At 45.0% G+C, this 17,801-nt stretch overlaps 1 protein-coding gene across 4 annotated transcripts in view; it reads left to right on the plus strand.

Annotated features, from left to right (window-relative positions):
• Nucleotides 1–17,801, plus strand: part of NR2C2 (nuclear receptor subfamily 2 group C member 2) — a 120,548-nt gene that overhangs the window by 95,947 nt on the left and 6,800 nt on the right. For all 4 annotated transcript variants that reach the window (XM_058565788.1, XM_058565793.1, XM_058565792.1 and 1 more), the window contains 9 exons: nucleotides 1,949–2,128; nucleotides 3,087–3,234; nucleotides 4,000–4,093; nucleotides 8,268–8,401; nucleotides 9,416–9,593; nucleotides 11,093–11,214; nucleotides 12,045–12,184; nucleotides 13,549–13,686; nucleotides 14,722–14,827. In XM_058565788.1, the coding sequence (XP_058421771.1) occupies nucleotides 1,949–2,128; nucleotides 3,087–3,234; nucleotides 4,000–4,093; nucleotides 8,268–8,401; nucleotides 9,416–9,593; nucleotides 11,093–11,214; nucleotides 12,045–12,184; nucleotides 13,549–13,686; nucleotides 14,722–14,827 (1,240 nt within the window). The remainder of the gene's footprint in view (nucleotides 1–1,948; nucleotides 2,129–3,086; nucleotides 3,235–3,999; nucleotides 4,094–8,267; nucleotides 8,402–9,415; nucleotides 9,594–11,092; nucleotides 11,215–12,044; nucleotides 12,185–13,548; nucleotides 13,687–14,721; nucleotides 14,828–17,801) is intronic.

Here is a 17,801-nt window from a genome sequence, read left to right on the forward strand (position 1 = left end):
CACATCTGTGAGCCTTGGAGGTTGAGTGTGTGCATGTCGGGTAAAGCAAAAGGTAGAGCCAGGGCCCAGCGAGTTTAATGTCCACACTTATGGTGTCTTTGGGCAAGAGTTCCATGGTTAGAATGTGGGTACAAGGAGACTGAAAAAGATGTCTGGCCCAAAAGTTCAGACTTTGGCCTCTAACACTGGGGAGCTGTAGAAGGTAAGTGTGGCAGGCAGGGAAGAATGGAGAAGTATTTGATAAAGGCACAGTTCTAGTGATGCTAGGGGCACAGGCCTGAGTTCTGTGATGGCTGTTGGTTCCACTTTATTCTGTGGTTACTAAATTCACAGGAACTTTGGGCACTTTTTGGTTCTGTTTGTTTTTTTTTTTTAAAAAGGAGGCTGGACCAAACCTCTTAGGAAGACAGCCTCCAGGCAAGCACCTACAGGTCAGAAGCTCCAGTCCGCCTCCCAGCTCATGACACCATTTGTTCTGCCGGGGTTCCCTGCCCCTGCTCCCACCCTTTGTCCTGGTAAACCTAGCCCATCCCACCCTTCTCTGAAGCCCTCATCTGCCCCAGTCGGCAGAGTCGGTGCTGCTTGTGTCCTCATTGCCTTTTTGTGCAGACCTCTCTGGGCATTTGTTGCGTTCTCTTATAATTCATTCTTACAGGCTTGCCTTCCCCACCAGAATGTGCTCTTTGAGGTAGAGCAAGAACCATGTCTGACCCCTTCATCTCTATATACCCATCTTCTTGCTCAGCAAAAAGAGGCACTCTGCAAACTTCTAGACAAATGAACGAAGCATGAACATAACGAAGAGGCCACAGAATCTTCTTGGCTTCCCATTTGTCAGTCCCCTTCTTAAAGGAACGGCCTGGTCACAGGCTTGCAGTGCCATTGTCTCCAGATAGTGGAGGTCACTCTTAGGGCTAGAGAGCCCAAGGAAATACCCCACAAGGAAGGAAAAATGATGCTGCATGGTAATTTTAGCACAACTATTTTTAAAGGCACAAAATTGAGACCCTTCAAGTGCACATGCTAGAGCTTAGGACAATGGGATGCTCTATAGCCGCTGTAAATAATGATCCTGTGAAATGTGTCCTCCCAGCAACGTAGCTAAGACATTGCGTTACATAAGACCGAACCAGGAAAGCATATCCATGGTCAGTCCCACCGGGGAACAAATGAGATATAATGCATGTGGAAGCACTTTGTGAACTAGGAGGGGTAAACTGAGGCAGGGGGCTCTTTTTAATGTCATTGGTAGTTAGAAGTTAGAGACACTAAAGTAAACAAGATTAGAAAAACAGGCTGTGTTTAATAAATGTATTTCTAGGACTGTGTTTCCAAAAGTATCTGAATACCTAACCCAAGTGAGCCACATGGCAACCTTCCTTCACCTTGGGCCTATGCAGTTAGTCCCCATGCTTCTTCCTCTGACCATTCTGCTTCCCCCAGAGTAGGTCTAGGGACCAGGACATTACTCACTCAGAGGGAGTAACTGCAGGAGTGAGACCCTTTGTGCTAAAACATAGCACATGTGTTTGCTACCTGCCACTCTTGGCGGGACAGGGGTGCTGAGTAGTTTCACAGTCCTGGGTCTACAGAGCCAGGACCAGGTGTGCACAAGTGGATAGTACAGTTCAGCCATCATCTACGAGCTCCTACTGTATAGTAGGTCCTTTTTGTACTAAGAACATGACTAAGGTCCTGTCATTTATCAGCTGTCATGTAATCTGTCTGAGCTTCAGTTTTTCTATCATGGCCTCTCTGCGCCACTTGAAAGGTTGTAGTGAAATTATGTGAAGGACCTGGGCGCCATGTGTAATACCCAGGCCTGTGATTGTCCCATGGCTGCCAGCATCTGACACTGCACACCAGTCACTTGGATAGACTTGCCTTAAAAACAAGGCCTGTGACAGATCACCTCTTCTGTTGGCTCATGCACTCTTTCTCCTTTCAGGCCGTCATTATGGGGCTGTCAGTTGTGAAGGTTGCAAAGGTTTCTTCAAAAGGAGTGTAAGGAAAAATTTGACCTATAGCTGCCGGAGCAACCAAGACTGCATCATCAATAAACACCACCGGAACCGCTGTCAGTTTTGCCGGCTGAAAAAATGCTTAGAGATGGGCATGAAAATGGAATGTAAGTAAAAGTATTAAAAAACCACGTGAGTTAACAAGGCGGGAGAAAGTGAGCAAGAATCTATTAAATAAGGTTTCTGTACCTGGCTTTAAAATACTTTAAGAAAAAAATATCCACTCAGGCTTCATTTTGCTTTACCTTCTGGATCAGCTAGGTGATTCAGCGCCAGCACTGCTGGGTTAGTCAGTTCCCATGGTGCGTGTGGAGAGCTACTCTAGCTAAATGGGGAGGCAGCACAGTGGAGTGAACACAGCTTTGGAGTAAAGCTGATACCAAATCAAACTCCAGCTCTGCCACTAGGAGCTCTGAGGCCTGGGGAGGACACGTAGCCTCTCTCAGCCTCAGGGTCCTCATCTATGAAGTAGAACTCCTTACCTTACTTCCTTCTTGGGTCTGGGGTTCATCCTTTCTTTCTTTTAAAAAGATCGTTATTTTCTTCAGTTGTTTCTAGCATCTGTACCTGGCCTGGATACACCATATTGCTGAAGGGAGAGGTTGCTAGGGTGATACAGAATTGACACCCATTAAACAGTTTGCAGAAGCCATGCAGGCTTGGGTTGGACATTAGCATGGTTCCTCTACAACGTGTAGCTTTGGACAAGCTCTCTATTCGGGACCCACTTTAAGATGGGTGTTTCTCATCCTGGAGAGTGAGGGCTCAGTGTGGGCCTCCCACAAGGCCATGCAAATGCTGTGCTGCAGTTTCTTAGCAGGCAGTGCCTACCATCTTGAGCTCTCTTTTCAGCCTTTAGATTTGGCGTGGCATTGTTTAGCTTTGAACTTTTCTGTCCTTTGGCTGAAAAGTCCCCTGTGAAAATTGAACTAGACATATCTAGTGCCAGAGCTTATCATCCCTACAGTAATGGACTTACTAAGGAGGACCCCTTACTTTACCATGAAAAATGTGGTTTTTATTCAAATCTTTCCTCTAAACATGAATATTTATCTTTGATTTAAGCTGTACAAAGTGAACGGAAGCCTTTTGATGTGCAACGGGAGAAACCAAGTAATTGTGCTGCTTCAACTGAGAAAATTTATATCCGGAAGGACCTGAGAAGTCCTCTGATAGCCACTCCCACGTTTGTGGCAGATAAAGATGGAACAAGGTCAGTCCCTGTTTTGACAAAGGGCAACACCATGGTCAGCCTCCAGGGCTGATCAGAGGAGGCATGATGTTCCTGGGAAAGGGGGCTTCTGTAGCTCCTCGCCCACCTGTTACAGCCTTCAGCCTTGTCTTGCTTCATCCCACCCTTTTTGGAGCCGCTCCAGTCAACCTTTGGACAGGCCTGACGATGGCTGATTTGAGATGGGGTCAGCATTTCTCCTATCTCAGGGGCTCAGACTATGTCCTGCAGTTTAGGCATTATTCATACAGGAAAACAGTGTTCTGTAATTCAATATTGGGCCTTCTTTGCAGTATAGACAAAAGGCTTAAGTCCCAGGTGTGGTCTCAGATAGTGCCACAAGTTAATTTATGCACTGTTTTTAATGTAATGTATTGAACTTAATTTAAAAGGAACAGAAAGAGAGAAAACAAGAAATCAAAAATGTATCATAGAACTGGAGTTTGAGAATGCTTTGGTGATATTCTGAAAATCAAGTTAGCTTTATTTGGCAGAGCGGCCATAGTGGGTGGTCAGTGTGGAAGCCCTGGGTGATGTACACCTGTGTGTCAGCCTGTAGCCCTGGCTTTGTGCACATCTTGTTGCAGAGAGAAGGGGAGTGTTCCGTCACTCGGTGGCTGAGTCTAGTTAGAGCTTTTCTATTACTCAGACAGCTTTGCAAATGTGGAAGGGACAGGGAAATGCAGCATGATCATACTGTATATCAAATGTTGGAAGCTACTCTGGGTTTCTTTATGTCTTAAATAGACAAACGGGTCTTCTTGATCCAGGGATGCTTGTGAACATCCAGCAGCCTTTGATACGTGAGGATGATACGGTTCTCCTGGCCACGGATTCCAAGGTGATGTTCTTTACCTATGCCTTTTCCACCTTTATGTTGCAGTACAGACTGCTTCTCTAAATGTGTGTACCCACCTTCTTCTTGGCCTTCAGAGACCATGTTGAAAGCATGGCCTTCTTCTTATGATACAGCCACCTGTGATTTATTTTAGGGATGCTGATGGCTTTTCAGAAACTCGGGGCTGGCTGGTCATAGTCATTATAGCATGTCAGAGTCTAGAGTTCAGTTTGGCACAAGTTCTATAGTTCTCTATTAAGATTTTTCCGAGCCAGCCCTGATAGCTTAGTGGTTAAAGTTCCGCACTCTCCACTTTGGCAGCCCGGGTTCAGTTATCAGGCGCAGGACCATACCACTCATCTGTCAGTAGCCATGCTGTGGTAGTGGCTCACGTAGAAGAACTAGAATTTACAACTATACACAACTATGTACTGGGGCTTGGGGGAGGGCAGAAAGGAAGAAAAAGGAGGAAGATGAGTAATGGATGTTAGTTTAGGGCAAATCTTCCCCTGCAAAAAAAAGATTTTTCCCCCAGTACACACATTGGCAAACTACTGGCATGCTGAGGAAATAGCTACTTATCCTAAGATGGCCTTTTGCAGAAGCCCTTAGTTCCTTTTTATTAGATGATCTGCGGGAGGAAGTTCAGCCAGGATTCTAACAATTTTAAAACTTTGCTAGAGCAAATCAGCCATAGGGAATTCAACTTGTTGTGGTCAGAGATGTTTGTCAATCCAAGAGAGAGGGACAACTGGCTAACTCCTCTGAAGATAACTAAGGAGGAGCGTTTTATCCAGGCAAGGGAATCCACTGTTCTTCTCATCTTGTTGTTCCTGATGTAACCCAAGTAATAATGATGAAGTAGCAGCAAGGCACAGCTGAGGTCCAGTTTTTCTTCTCTAAAAGAAGCCACTCAGTAACAGACTACTTGGCATTGCTCAGAGCCAGAGCAAGGCCTTCAGGCTTCCTTCTCATCTGTTCACATGCACATAGGTGTGCACACTTAGTACTTTAAGGGGCATTCTCTTTTGGGAAAGAAAAGGCAAAAGTTAGAGGCGTTGGCTAGCACAGAAAGCTGCCCTCCACCCCCTGGTCCTCATGCTGGGCTTTGAGCTTCCCGTCTTTGGGCAGTGATGATGTGTGTGACCTGGGAATCATACCTGGCTCACTGCTGTCACCCAGCAGACTTTCGGGACAGTGACTGTGTAGTGGGGTGGAGGGAAACCGTAAGCCTAAAAGTAAGGCATGAATAACCTTAAAACTCCTGATTTCTAAGGGATTTCACAGCAACTGTTCTGTTGTGCCGTCCATGCAGAGTCTGAGAATAAGAACCGAGACTCCAGAGTCAGCCAGACCTGGGTTCAGAGCCCAGCACTGTGTTCTTGGTAGCTGTGTGCCCTCTTTTCTACACCTCAGTTTCCTTCAGTACCCACCACACAGGAGTGTTGGGAAACTTGAGTAAGTTAATTTTATAAAGCACTTGGCATACAGTGAGCACTCAACAAATGTTAACTGTTAGGAGTTAGTTATGGTCACCAGCTAGAGGAAGAGGAACCAGCAGCTGCGCAGTGTTTAAGTAGTAGGTAAGAGGAAGAGCTGCAGAGTCAGACCCAGGCTCCACCCCATTCCCTGCTCTGTAAAATGGAAGTAACAGTCCCCACCCCAGAAGTTCATCATGAATAACAGAACATATGGAAAGCACCTAAAGGGAGCTATTTTCAGAAGATGTTTTTTGAAATTTTAACTTGAAATAATTACACATTCAAAATAATTGACTTTGAATGAACGCAAAGCTATTACAGAGACCCCGTGTACCTTCCCCAGTTTCTCCAGTGACATCCCCTTGCAGACCTTAGGACAGTATCAAAACCAGACACAACGTTGGTACAACATGTGGGTTCTGTTCTGTCTTTTTTTTTCCCCCACTCTTTTTCATTTTCCTTCAACATATCTTTCTATCATGATGACCTACATCTTTTAGCAGTTGCAAAATAGTCTATTATGTGGTTGTTCTGTGATTTTATCTCTGGCTTTTTTTTTTAATTGAGATATAATGCACATACCATAAAATTCACCCTTTTAGTGTACAACTCAGTGCTTTTTGTTATATTTGTAAGGTTGTGCAACCATCACCACTATTTAATTCCAGAACATTTTCATCACCCCAAAAAGAAACCCTGAACCCATTCAGCAATCACTTCCCCTTACCCCCACTCCCAACCACTAATCTGCTTTTTTTTTCCCCTTCCCAAAGCCCCAGTACATACATGGTTGTATATCCTAGTTGTAGGTCCTTCTAGTTCTTCTATGTGAGTCGCCACCACAGCATGGCTACTGACAGACAAGTGGTATGGTTCTATGACTGGGAACTGAACGCCGGGCCACCAAAGCAGAGCGTGCTGAACTTAAACACTAGGCCATCAAGGCTGGCTCTAATCTACTTTCTAACTATGGTTTTGTCAATTCTGGGTATCTCATATAAAATGAGTCATGCAGTGTGTTGCCTTTTGTGACTGGCTTCTTTCTCTTAGTGTAATGTTTTCAAGGTTCATCCTTGTGGCATGTATCAGTACTTCATTCCTTTTTATTGTTGAATATTATGCCATTGGATGGCTATACCACATTTTATTTATCCCTTCATCAGCGGATGAACATTTGGGTTTCTACTTTTTGTCTATTATGAATAATGCTGCTATGAACATTTGTGTACAAGTTTTTTTTGTGGATATATGTTTTAATTTCTCCTACGTATATACCTGCTATCCCTGGTGGTCTAGTGGTTAACATTCAGTGCTCTCACCGCCACGGCCCAGGTTTGACTCCCAGTCAGGGGACCATACCACCCAACTGTCGGTTGTCATAGTGTGACAGCTGCCTGTCACTGTGATGCTGAAAGCTATGCCACCAGTATTTCAAATACCAGCAGAGTCACCCATTATGGACAGGTTTTAGCAGAGCTTTCAGACTAAAAAGACTAGGAAGAAGGACCTGGCCACCCACTTCTGAAAAGTTGGCCATGAAAACCGTATCAGTAGCAGTGGAGCATTGTCTAATATAGTGCCAGAAGGTGAGAAGATGTGCAAAAAGACCAGGCAGGGTTCTGCTTGGCTGTACACAGGGTCGCTAGGAGTCGGAATCCACTCAACAGCACTAACAACAAATGTATATACTTAGGAGTTGCTGGTCGTATGGTAACTCTATGTTTAAACTTTTGAGGAACTGCCAGACTGTTTTTCAAACTACACCATTTTACATTCCCACCAGCAGTGTATGAGGGTTCCAATTTCTCCACATCCCTGTCAGTACTTGTTATTATCTGTCTTATTTATATATTCATTTAACCATCCTAATAGGTGTGAAGTGATATCTCATTGGTAGTTTTAATTTGTATTTCCACTGATATTGAGCATCTTTTCATGAGCTTATTGGCCATTTGTATATCTTCTTTAAAGAAACGTCTGTTTAGGGGCCGGCCGGGTGGTGCAAGCGGTTAAGTGCACGCGCTCCGCTGCGGTGGCCCGGGGTTTGCAGGTTTGGATCCTGGGTGCGCACCAATGCATCGCTTGTTAGGTCATGCTGTGGCGGCGTCCCATATAAAGTAGAGGAAGATGGGCACGGATGTTAGCCCAGGGCCAGTCCACCTCAGCAAAAAAAGAGGAGGCTTGGCATCGGATGTTAGCTCAGGGCTGGTCTTCCTCACACACACACAAAAAATTAAATTAAAAAAAAGAAATGTCTGTTTAAATCCTTTGCCCATTTTTTAACTGGCTTGTCTTTTTATTATTGAAGAGTTCTTTAAATATAACCATTATCAAATATATGATTTGCAAATATTTCCTCCCATTCTGTGGGTTGTCTTTTGTGTGGGGGGAGTTGTCTTTCTACTTTCTTGATAATGTGTTTTGAAGCACAACAGTTTAAATCTTGGTGAAGTCCAGTTTCTTTGTTTTTGTTCTGTTATCTTATGATGTGTAGTCATCTTATCACATGTAGATTTGTGTAACTGCCACCATAATCAAGATGCAGAACTATTCCATCACCAAAAAGATCTTCATCATGCTTCCCCGTTGTAGTCATACCTCCCTAGAAGCTGTTTTTAAACGAACGTTATACCTTCATTGGCTTGAGAGTCATTTGGATGTGTGTGTTCATCTTGTTACTGTTTTTTGTCTAATAGGCTGAAACAAGCCAGGGAGCTCTGGGCACACTGGCAAATGTGGTAACCTCCCTTGCCAACCTAAGTGAATCCCTTAACAATGGTGATACTTCAGAAATGCAACCGGAGGACCAGTCTGCAAGTGAGATTACTCGGTATGAACCCATGAGGGCGGAGGCTCCCCTCCTGACGTGCACATTCGGTTGCTACATTGTAGTCGTGGATGGCAGCATTTTGACACCCACACTGTTTTTAATAAAGGATTATAAAGTTGTCACAGTGCCCCTGTATGTCAGTCTTTCTTTTAAAGTTTAACTATGAAAACATGGACCCACTTATATTACATGATATAAACAGTCAAAACTGCTTTTAATTCCAGTGAAAAAGGAAATTGAGTAACTCAGTGGAAGCAGGAGAAAACCCTTCAGTGGACAGATGTTATTTGTATTAGTCACTGTTTGTTGTGCCTGAATATTAATAGTTCACCCCCTTCCCCACTTCTATTTTACCTTGTTTTTCTTATGTATATTTTTTCCAAGTAGTGAGTTTAGAGCTTAAATGCATCGGGGTAGATCAGTATTAGCTGATAGATAGCATTAGCTGGTCCCAGACCTCTATATAACTGGCTGATGAGGATTTCTTCTCTGCAGCTTGGCTCTTGTGTTTGCTCCTTTCCCGTAGGACTGGCCACTCCTGCCCATCTTGGCAGGCCTGGCAGGTGCATAGCCTGGGGCCACACGAGTGTGCTGGTCCTCGTGTCACTTGTGGTCTGAGCAAAATTAAGATCTAGATCCAACAGAAAGAGGATGAGATTTGAGTTAGGTGGAATTCTGGTTCCACCACTTAATAGGTGGGTGGTCTTGGAAAAGTTATTTAACATCTCTAAGCCTCAGCTTTCACACCTGTAAAATGGAGAAAATTGTACCCTGGAGAGTAGTATGAAAAGTAGAAATTACATGTGAAAATAAATAATATATAGCTTAGTGCCCAAGATGGTGTATAGACAATACATAGACAACACTTTCTTTGTTATCCCTTCTCTCAGCAGGTAGAATTTAATTACCTTTTCCCCCAGTGCATTGTTTTTCTAAATTATGTCTCAGCTAGAATTCTCTTCCCTCTAAAAGCTGTGGATTCACAACACTTGCTTGCTTCATTTTTGCTCACAGGGCATTTGATACCTTAGCTAAAGCACTTAATACCACAGACAGCTCCTCGCCTCCAAGCCTGGCAGATGGGATAGACACCAGTGGAGGAGGAGGCATCCACGTCATCAGCAGAGACCAGTCCACACCCATTATTGAGGTCGAAGGCCCCCTCCTTTCAGATACTCACGTAACATTTAAGGTGAGTGCATTCAGCCTAACTACATGCCCCCAGCCTCCCCAGCCTGCTGGGAGAGGGGCTCTGCACCAAAGCTGGTCTCAGTTTAAAAATCAAACCTTGGACTGAGCTCATTTTCATATTGTGACATTTGATTAGGGTCTTTTATTTCAGAACAGTAGCTCGCAGTACCATTTGGCTCTGAAGGTAACCCTGAAGCGGGTGTGGCCTGTCTTTGCCATGACGGGCTGACTTGGTGCTGACCAGGGAGGGCTGACAGCTGACTGCTCTGCCGTCTGCCTTCTGATGACGGCCTGACTCCAGCGTAGGCTCAGGCCTTTATCTGCTCCACCAAGCAGGCAGCCAACCCTTATTCCCAACCATTGGTCCTGACCAGTTGCCCTCTAGAGCCACAGAAAATAGATCTCAGATGTCTTTTTTTTTTTTTTTTTTGTGAGGAAGATCAGCCCTGAGCTAACATCCCTGCTAATCCTCCTCTTTTTGCTGAGGAAGACCGGCTAACATCTATTGCCAATCCTCCTCCTTTTTTTTTTTCCCCAAAGCCCCAGTAGATAGTTGTATGTCATAGTTGCACATCATTCCAGTTGCTGTATATGGGATGCGGCCTCAGCATGGCTGGAGAAGCGGTGCATCGGTGCGTGCCCGGGATCCGAACCCGGGCCGCCAGTAGCGGAGCGCGCACACTTAACCGCTAAGCCATGGGGCCGGCCCCTCAGATGTCTTTAAAGAGTGCTGTAAGGTCCTCATAGGTCTTTCCCACACTCTCCTCCACTGGCCTCGCTTCTTCTACAGGACACTCCTGGGTTCCCTGAAGCCCTCTCAGTCTCCAGATCTCCAGACTGAGTCTTCCTGTCCCCCCAGGATTCTTCACTAGAGGGATCTGGCCAGTCACTTAGGGAGATTGGGTTCCTGCTCATAGTTGCCCAAGGGTGCCAAGGACACAGGTCACCAGTGGGATTCTAGCTTCAAAGGCATTAGAGTCCCTTCTAGACAGTGGAGCTCCTGGAGCCCAGACATGACATTCTGGTGGTGGGATATCATCCGCCTACCATTGGGGCTTCTGCTCAGCTCTCATTCACTTTTACCTTGAGGCCACCTGTCAAATGCCTGCTAGCCCATGAAGTTGACCCTTGTTCCTCGATTCAGTTTAGACTTTAACATATGGCTCAAGATGGAATTGCCTTAGAACAAATAATTTAATTGAGTCAAGAGTTGAAAAGTATGTCTTTGTATGGGTAAACTGGGAGGTCCCCATCATTGACCACATTTCAAGGGCCATCAGACCCTAGTGCACTGGGCAAGAAACCGTGGGGAGTTGGTGCCAGCCCCCTGCTTCAGAGGACACGTATTTCATAAGGATGGGCCTGCTCAGGAACTTCAACACCAGAGACAGTGACTCCGGCTGCCACAATTGTTGAAACGCAGCAGGGATTCATGTTGACAAACAAAGCCATCGCCTGTCCCTCTGTCATCTCCTGTGCTGTGTACCTCCTTTTTTCCAGCTCACGATGCCCAGCCCAATGCCAGAGTACCTCAACGTGCACTACATCTGTGAGTCTGCGTCCCGCCTGCTTTTCCTCTCCATGCACTGGGCCAGGTCAATCCCAGCCTTTCAGGCACTTGGGTGAGTGGCCTTTTTTTCTGCATTTCCTTGGGCAAGAGCCTTCCCCTCTCTAGAAATGGCCTGGAAGATCTCTGAGGGCCCTTCCAGTTTGTTTCCTGTGACCTGATTTTCTTATTAAATACAATCAGTAGACTTACTACTGTAAGGGGACCATGGTTGCCAATGCTACAGTATTCCTCAGTCCTTTGTCAAGCCTTCTGCATGTGCTGAGGACTTAGTGCTAGGAGGCAGGGATGGTGTGGAACAGAAGGCAGATGTCGTCCTGATATCTTGAGACAAGTAGAGGGATGCTGCATCTGGGGGCTCCTAAGACAAGGACTTAACTGTTTTGTAATGCACCCACCATGCTATCCTGAGTATAAATGACCTAAGGCAGGGCTGAAAACTGACTTGGCTGGCCCCTTCCTCCTTGCTGCAGTCGCAGCTCCTCCCTTGCGAGGTTTGCAGGCCCTCAGTTCTCAAGCGTAGATGTAGGATATGTCTCCTCCCTTCAGAGTCCACACTCAGCTCTTAGTCCTTTGATCTCTGTGGCCTCTCATGACAGAGCCACACCAGGACTGCTGCGAATTTGAAAGGCTGTAGGAAATGACAGTTTAGTTGTGCCTATTAAAATTTCTCATTACTTAAGTCTAAAGAATGTTTTTTAAGAGAAAGATAGTTTATTCTCAGAGGGACTTTAGTTAAGAGATTCATAAATAATGGTGTTTTGGAGAATGATCCTGAATGAGCCCTTCAGCAAACACTTGCTGAATCCACTTGTTCTGGGACATGCTGGGGCTTGGAGAAGTGCCATCATGCACCCACACCCACCCTCACCTCTGTGTCCCCAGGCAGGACTGCAACACCAGCCTGGTGCGGGCCTGCTGGAATGAGCTCTTCACCCTCGGCTTGGCCCAGTGTGCCCAGGTCATGAGTCTCTCCACCATCCTGGCGGCCATTGTCAACCACCTGCAGAACAGTATCCAGGAAGGTAGGGCTCGGGACATGAGGGAGTATGTCTTGGTCTAGGCTGGCTCATTGCAAATTGGCCAGCCTCAGTGTCCCACAGCATCCGCAGGCTGAGGGAAATTTACCTGTTAAGTCACAGGACCTTGACCAGTCAGAACATTTAAATTTCTGCCTGACAGCCTTCTTTTCATGTAATGAATATGAAAGAGAAAAAAAGATAATTGAAAAAAGTTGCCAACATCTTGATACATAAGCATTTAGTGATGTTTTCAGAATAATCACAGCTTATATTTTCATCTTCATGACAGGTTACCCTTTCATGTGTAATATCTCACAAATCCTCACAACCCCATCAAGCAGAGACTATGATCTCAATGTTACATTTGGGGAAACTGACGTCCCGGTAAGGTCCCTGGCTTGCCCCAAATGAAACAGCAGGTAGAAGACCTGGGGCACCAGCCTGCCTCATGCCAACCCCTTAGTCTAGGACGCAGTTCCACCCAGCTCCTCATGAATGAACAAGTGACTCTCCTGATAAGATCTGTGGCAACCGTCTAACATTTGGTGGTCAAATCCCTGCCATGTCAGGTTCAGGAAATAGTGCAGTCTCTCCACATGCTGCATGTCCACACACACTGAAGACGCTATCTAGAAGGAGCATGCCCAGGATTCCAGACTAACACCAAAAATCTACACTTGCAGCTGAATTGGAATTGAGCTGCACTTTTAATTGGGCATTCCAGGTGTTTGATATCTAGGAATGTGTTACCTAGTCACACCTTTGTTTTCCCAGTTATTCTTTGACATAGTTAAATAAAGATGATTTTTTAAACCCTATAACATGTTTTTGAATTTCAGTTAGATTTGTTCACAAATGAGTTTTAGTTTTCTTCATTTTTAACAGGGCATAATACTAATACCTTCAGCAAAATATTGTCATGAGGATTAAATCAGATAACACAGAATTGTTTTGACAGCTAAAAAATGCCAACATTTAAGGTTCAGATTGGCAAATATTTATTAAATGCTTGCAGAGACTTAGAAAAACTAACCATTGATAAGAATTGTTGTATGGGTCTTACCCACAGAATAAAAAGAATCACCAGTCTGCATCTACAGGCCAAAGCTGCCGCCCAGGGTGAGAGCAGGAAGTATCACTGGTCCAGGGGTTCGTCATTGAGGCAGAATATATAATGGAGCAGAATTTGGGTACCTGTTGTCACTTCACCTTCAGCTGGAAAACGAGGCTCTTGACCATCTTGAGATAACTAGTTTTTCATTAAAAAGTGAAATTATTCTCTCATTTCTTTCAATCTGTGGTCCCTCGAAGCTTGTGTTACTGTTCTTATCAGCCTTTCTCAGAGGATCTGTGATGTTGATTTCTAGATAAACTTTCTGGCGACCGGATAAAGCAAGTCATGGAGCACATCTGGAAGCTTCAAGAGTTCTGTAACAGTATGGCGAAGCTGGATATAGACGGCTATGAGTATGCATACCTTAAAGCTATAGTTCTCTTTAGCCCCGGTAAGATATGCGGTGGTGACTCATGACAGTTTTTCACCTTTGTCTACTGATATTTCTGAACGTGAACATGTTGTCAAGTCTTAGCATTGTAGAGAGCCCTGCCAGATTGTATGTGACCAAATGTTCTTTGCTAGCTAACATAAATACATAACATTCTTTTAAATCCTTACCTTTACAGTCTCAAAGAAATATGCTATAGTACCTCATGACTTTATTATACTGACTAGATTTAATCTGTATCCTAATTAAACAATTGGCCAAACAAGACTGCAGCATGCAAAGAGTATACTACCATCCAGTGTCCTGTTTCTGTTTTGTTTTGCTCTTTGCCAATTTTCAGGTTATGTTAGCACATGTAATGCAGTACAGATGGGAACTACACAGATTTACCCACCATCTCTGTAGGGCAGTAGCAGCAGCTGCTGCAGGGCATGCCGACAGGTGTGCTGACAGCAGATGGAGAGGAGGCAGCAGGACTTGGGTGGAAAGTAAAAGATGAGCAGGCTGCCTCACTCACTCCCCTCAGCTGTTCTCTCGGAGCCTCCAGAGAGGTCGCTTGGGCTCACTGTTGTCCTGACCATTGTCCTTGACAGCTGGGGTTGGACACAGCCTTACTTCTCCCCTCGTCCCTAGCCCTCCGCTCATGAACAACAAAACAGCTAATAAAAATTGGAGAAATTAAGTGATTAAATATCAATAAAATAAATGATAATTTCTAATCTCGTGTGACAGTTGTAAAATCTGTGTGTTTCTCACGTAGTAGGAAGCCAGGTGTCCAGAGCCACTCAGGCGGGGCTGTGAGGCTGCTGTGGCCACACAGGAGCCCAGCCCCATCCTTGGAACCTTCAGGCCTTGGCAGAGCACAGAGCAGAACAGTGTTTTAACAATAATATCCAAAGCAGATCAGCCCTCAGAATTCAATCTGTTGTACTTGAGAAATTTGCCGGAAGTTTGACTAAAAATAAGTACTAAGAAGTCTGCAAGTGAGGCTTTCCAAATACAGAGGGCAATTTCGGGGGAATTTTCTCTTTTCAGATCATCCAGGTTTGACTAGCACAAGCCAGATTGAAAAATTCCAAGAAAAGGCACAGATGGAGCTGCAGGACTATGTTCAGAAAACCTACTCAGAGGACACCTACCGGTGAGGCACACAGGCACACGCTCTTGCTGGGGCAAGAAGCTGGATCTGTAGTTGCAAATATAAAGTATGTTAGCCCTCCCATTTCTAGCAGCCTAGTAGAGCCTCCGCTTGATCACACTTTAATTCTTGCATTTGATGGGTGGTAATGGAGTGTGGAAAGTGCTGGGTGGGAGGGTCAAGAATCCTGAGCCATTCCAGTGTTGCTGGGTAGACTGTGAGCAAGACCATGGGTTGCTCTACTTTAAGTCAAGGGGTTGGAGTAATGCTGTCTGATCTCCTCTGGGGCTGACACTGTGCATGAGGCGTGAGTTCTCATGGAGACTCCCCTTGTCCAGAATAGAAGCTCTGCCCCTCTGGTCTGCATCCACTGAAGAGGCAGGACTAGAGTACTTGACAGAAAAGTTTTCATTGACAGAAACCAAATCTGACCCCTATAAAGGAGGCAGATATATGGGTATAAATGAGCTTTTCTCATACTGGTTTGAACAGGAAAGTTGTTCTGAAGTAGGGCAGAGAGCCTGGCAGGCTGTCCAGCCAAGGAGTGGATGAGCTCTTTCCTCATGGCCGTTTCTGACCCAGTGGAAGCTACATGAATTTCTGGGGTCCTGTCAAGCAAATTATTTAATATTTCCCTCCCCACCGTGTCCCCTCAAAGTAAATACTGGAGAGAAATTGACGGGGAAGATGCATGGCCCTGTTTTTCTCCAACTTGTGTCCCCTGTGCAGGCCTCAGCCTGCAGGTGCCCCGTGGAATGGAGATGCCCTAAGCCCACACCATTTCTCTGGTGTGACTGGGGAGCCTTTGGCTGGCCCTGCTGGCAGAGATCCTGCCTCTACTTTAGGCACACCTCTGTGGCCTAGATGCAGCTTTTGTCAAAGCAGAATCCGTTTTCTGCGGGAATCACTGAGGACCTCATGTGAATCTAGAGTAACTTTAGCCTCAGTACATACAGAATGGGACTGTCAAGTAATGTACCCACACCCAGAACTCACACATCGAGCCAGGCGTGTGTGCAAGCCTATCCCCTGAGGAGGCCATGCGCCTACTTCCACACAGTGCCTCTGGCCAGAAGAGGCTGGAAATGCCTCTCTGGAGGCTGCTGGCAGAGCCACAGCACACTAGAATCACCTTGACAACAGCAGCTCTCTGGCCTTTGAAAGTAGATGTTTGTGAAAAAATCCTGAGTCACTCCTGGTCCAGTCAGGGATCCCAGAGAAGAGGAGGGCAAGCCAGGTGATTTGGGGCCAAAAATGAAATTAGGGAGGCTTTCCTTCTTTTTTTTTTTTAAAGTTATTTTTATTTATTTATTTATTTATTTATTGTGCTTGAGGAAGATTGTCCCTGAGTTAACACCTGTGCCAGTCTTTCCTGTTCAAACCTGTATGTTTTGTATGTGGGATGCCGCCACAGCATGGCTTGATGAGCAGTGTGTAGATCCGCACCCGGGATGCAAACCTTTGAACCCCAGGCCGCTGAAGCAGAGCGTGTGAACTTAACCACTACGCCACTGGGCTGGCCTTCTTACAAAACTCAAAGACAGTTCCCAAAGAAAAGGCCCTAGAATGGTTTACATCCTGTTTGCACATTTTTTCAGTCTCTCCTATCCTTATGCCTTTTCTCATACTGTTTGTTCTTTCTGAAATACCCTCCCATTCTTTGCATCTCTGCTGATGGAAACCTTAGCCAGCTTCTAAGGCACAGCTGACATGTTCCAGACTCCAGGAAGTCCTCCCTGATTTACCCTTGCTGACTTCCTGAGACCCTTCAGCCTGTCAGCCCATCCAGCTCTGTGGTGGTGTCCCCTTATACCTCTGTGTGCCCTGCAAGACTCACAGGGGCTGGGCAAATGGATGATGGTGCTGGAATGCTACTTGCATAATATGAATATATTTTCCCTTTTCAAAAATAACATAATGTTAACTGTAGCAAAAAATTAGAACATTCTGGAAAGCAAACAGAAAACTTTTAACTCCATGTAAATACCACCATCCAGAGATACCTGTGAATGTTTTATGTATTTACTTCCAGAAATTTTTTGTGTATGTGTAATTGGAATCATAAAAGACAAAGTAAGGTTTTTTAACCTTTTTTTCATTTAATATTCAATGAACATACATATTCTTCATCATTTTCCATGGCTAAGGAGATGCTATAATTTCTTGAACATTTCACTCCTGATGAGAGTGTCAGTTGTTTCCAGACTGGGTTGATGCTGCAGTGGGCGTCCTTGCTCACACACTTTCTGCACTGGTGTGGAATGGCTGATCACACGGGATGTTTCAGATACAGTGTCCACTGGCCCACCAGGATAGGGTCATGGTGTGCCCTCCCACCCAGGATCTTTTCAAAATGAAAACAATTTCATTACTTTATTTTTAATTATAATGTTAAACGAACACTGGAAATTAGGGCAATACAAAAAAAGTTTTAATAGGTAAAAGCACTCCAAATCCCAATACCCAGAGGCCAACCATTAGCATTCTGGTGAACATCCTTCCAAATACTTTACTTACACATGTACACACAAATAAATATACACAAGTGAGACTGTGCTGTATTTGCTGCTTCACAACCTCCTTTTAAGTTTTTATTCAGATGTATGTCATGGACTTCTTTCTGTCCTTATCAATGAATATAGATCTTTATCATCCTTTTTAATGAGTATGGAGTAATTTGTTATATGGAGATACCATACTTTATTTTAACCTATCCTCTATTGATTTCCAAATTTTTCTTTTTGAGGATCAGCCCTGAGCTAACATCCGATGCTGATCCTCCTCTTTTTTTTTTTTTTTTTTTTGCCAAGGAAGACTGGGCCTGAGCTAACATCCATGCCCATCTTCCTCTACTTTATATGGGACGCTGCCACAGCATGGCTTGACAAGCTGTGTGTCGGTGCGCACCCAGGATCTAAACCTGCGAACCCCAGGCTGCCAAAGTGGAGCATGTGCACTTAACCACTTGCGCCACCTG

Source organism: Diceros bicornis, chromosome 2, assembly GCF_020826845.1.
Source record: "Diceros bicornis minor isolate mBicDic1 chromosome 2, mDicBic1.mat.cur, whole genome shotgun sequence".
In the NCBI taxonomy this organism is placed as follows: domain Eukaryota; kingdom Metazoa; phylum Chordata; class Mammalia; order Perissodactyla; family Rhinocerotidae; genus Diceros; species Diceros bicornis.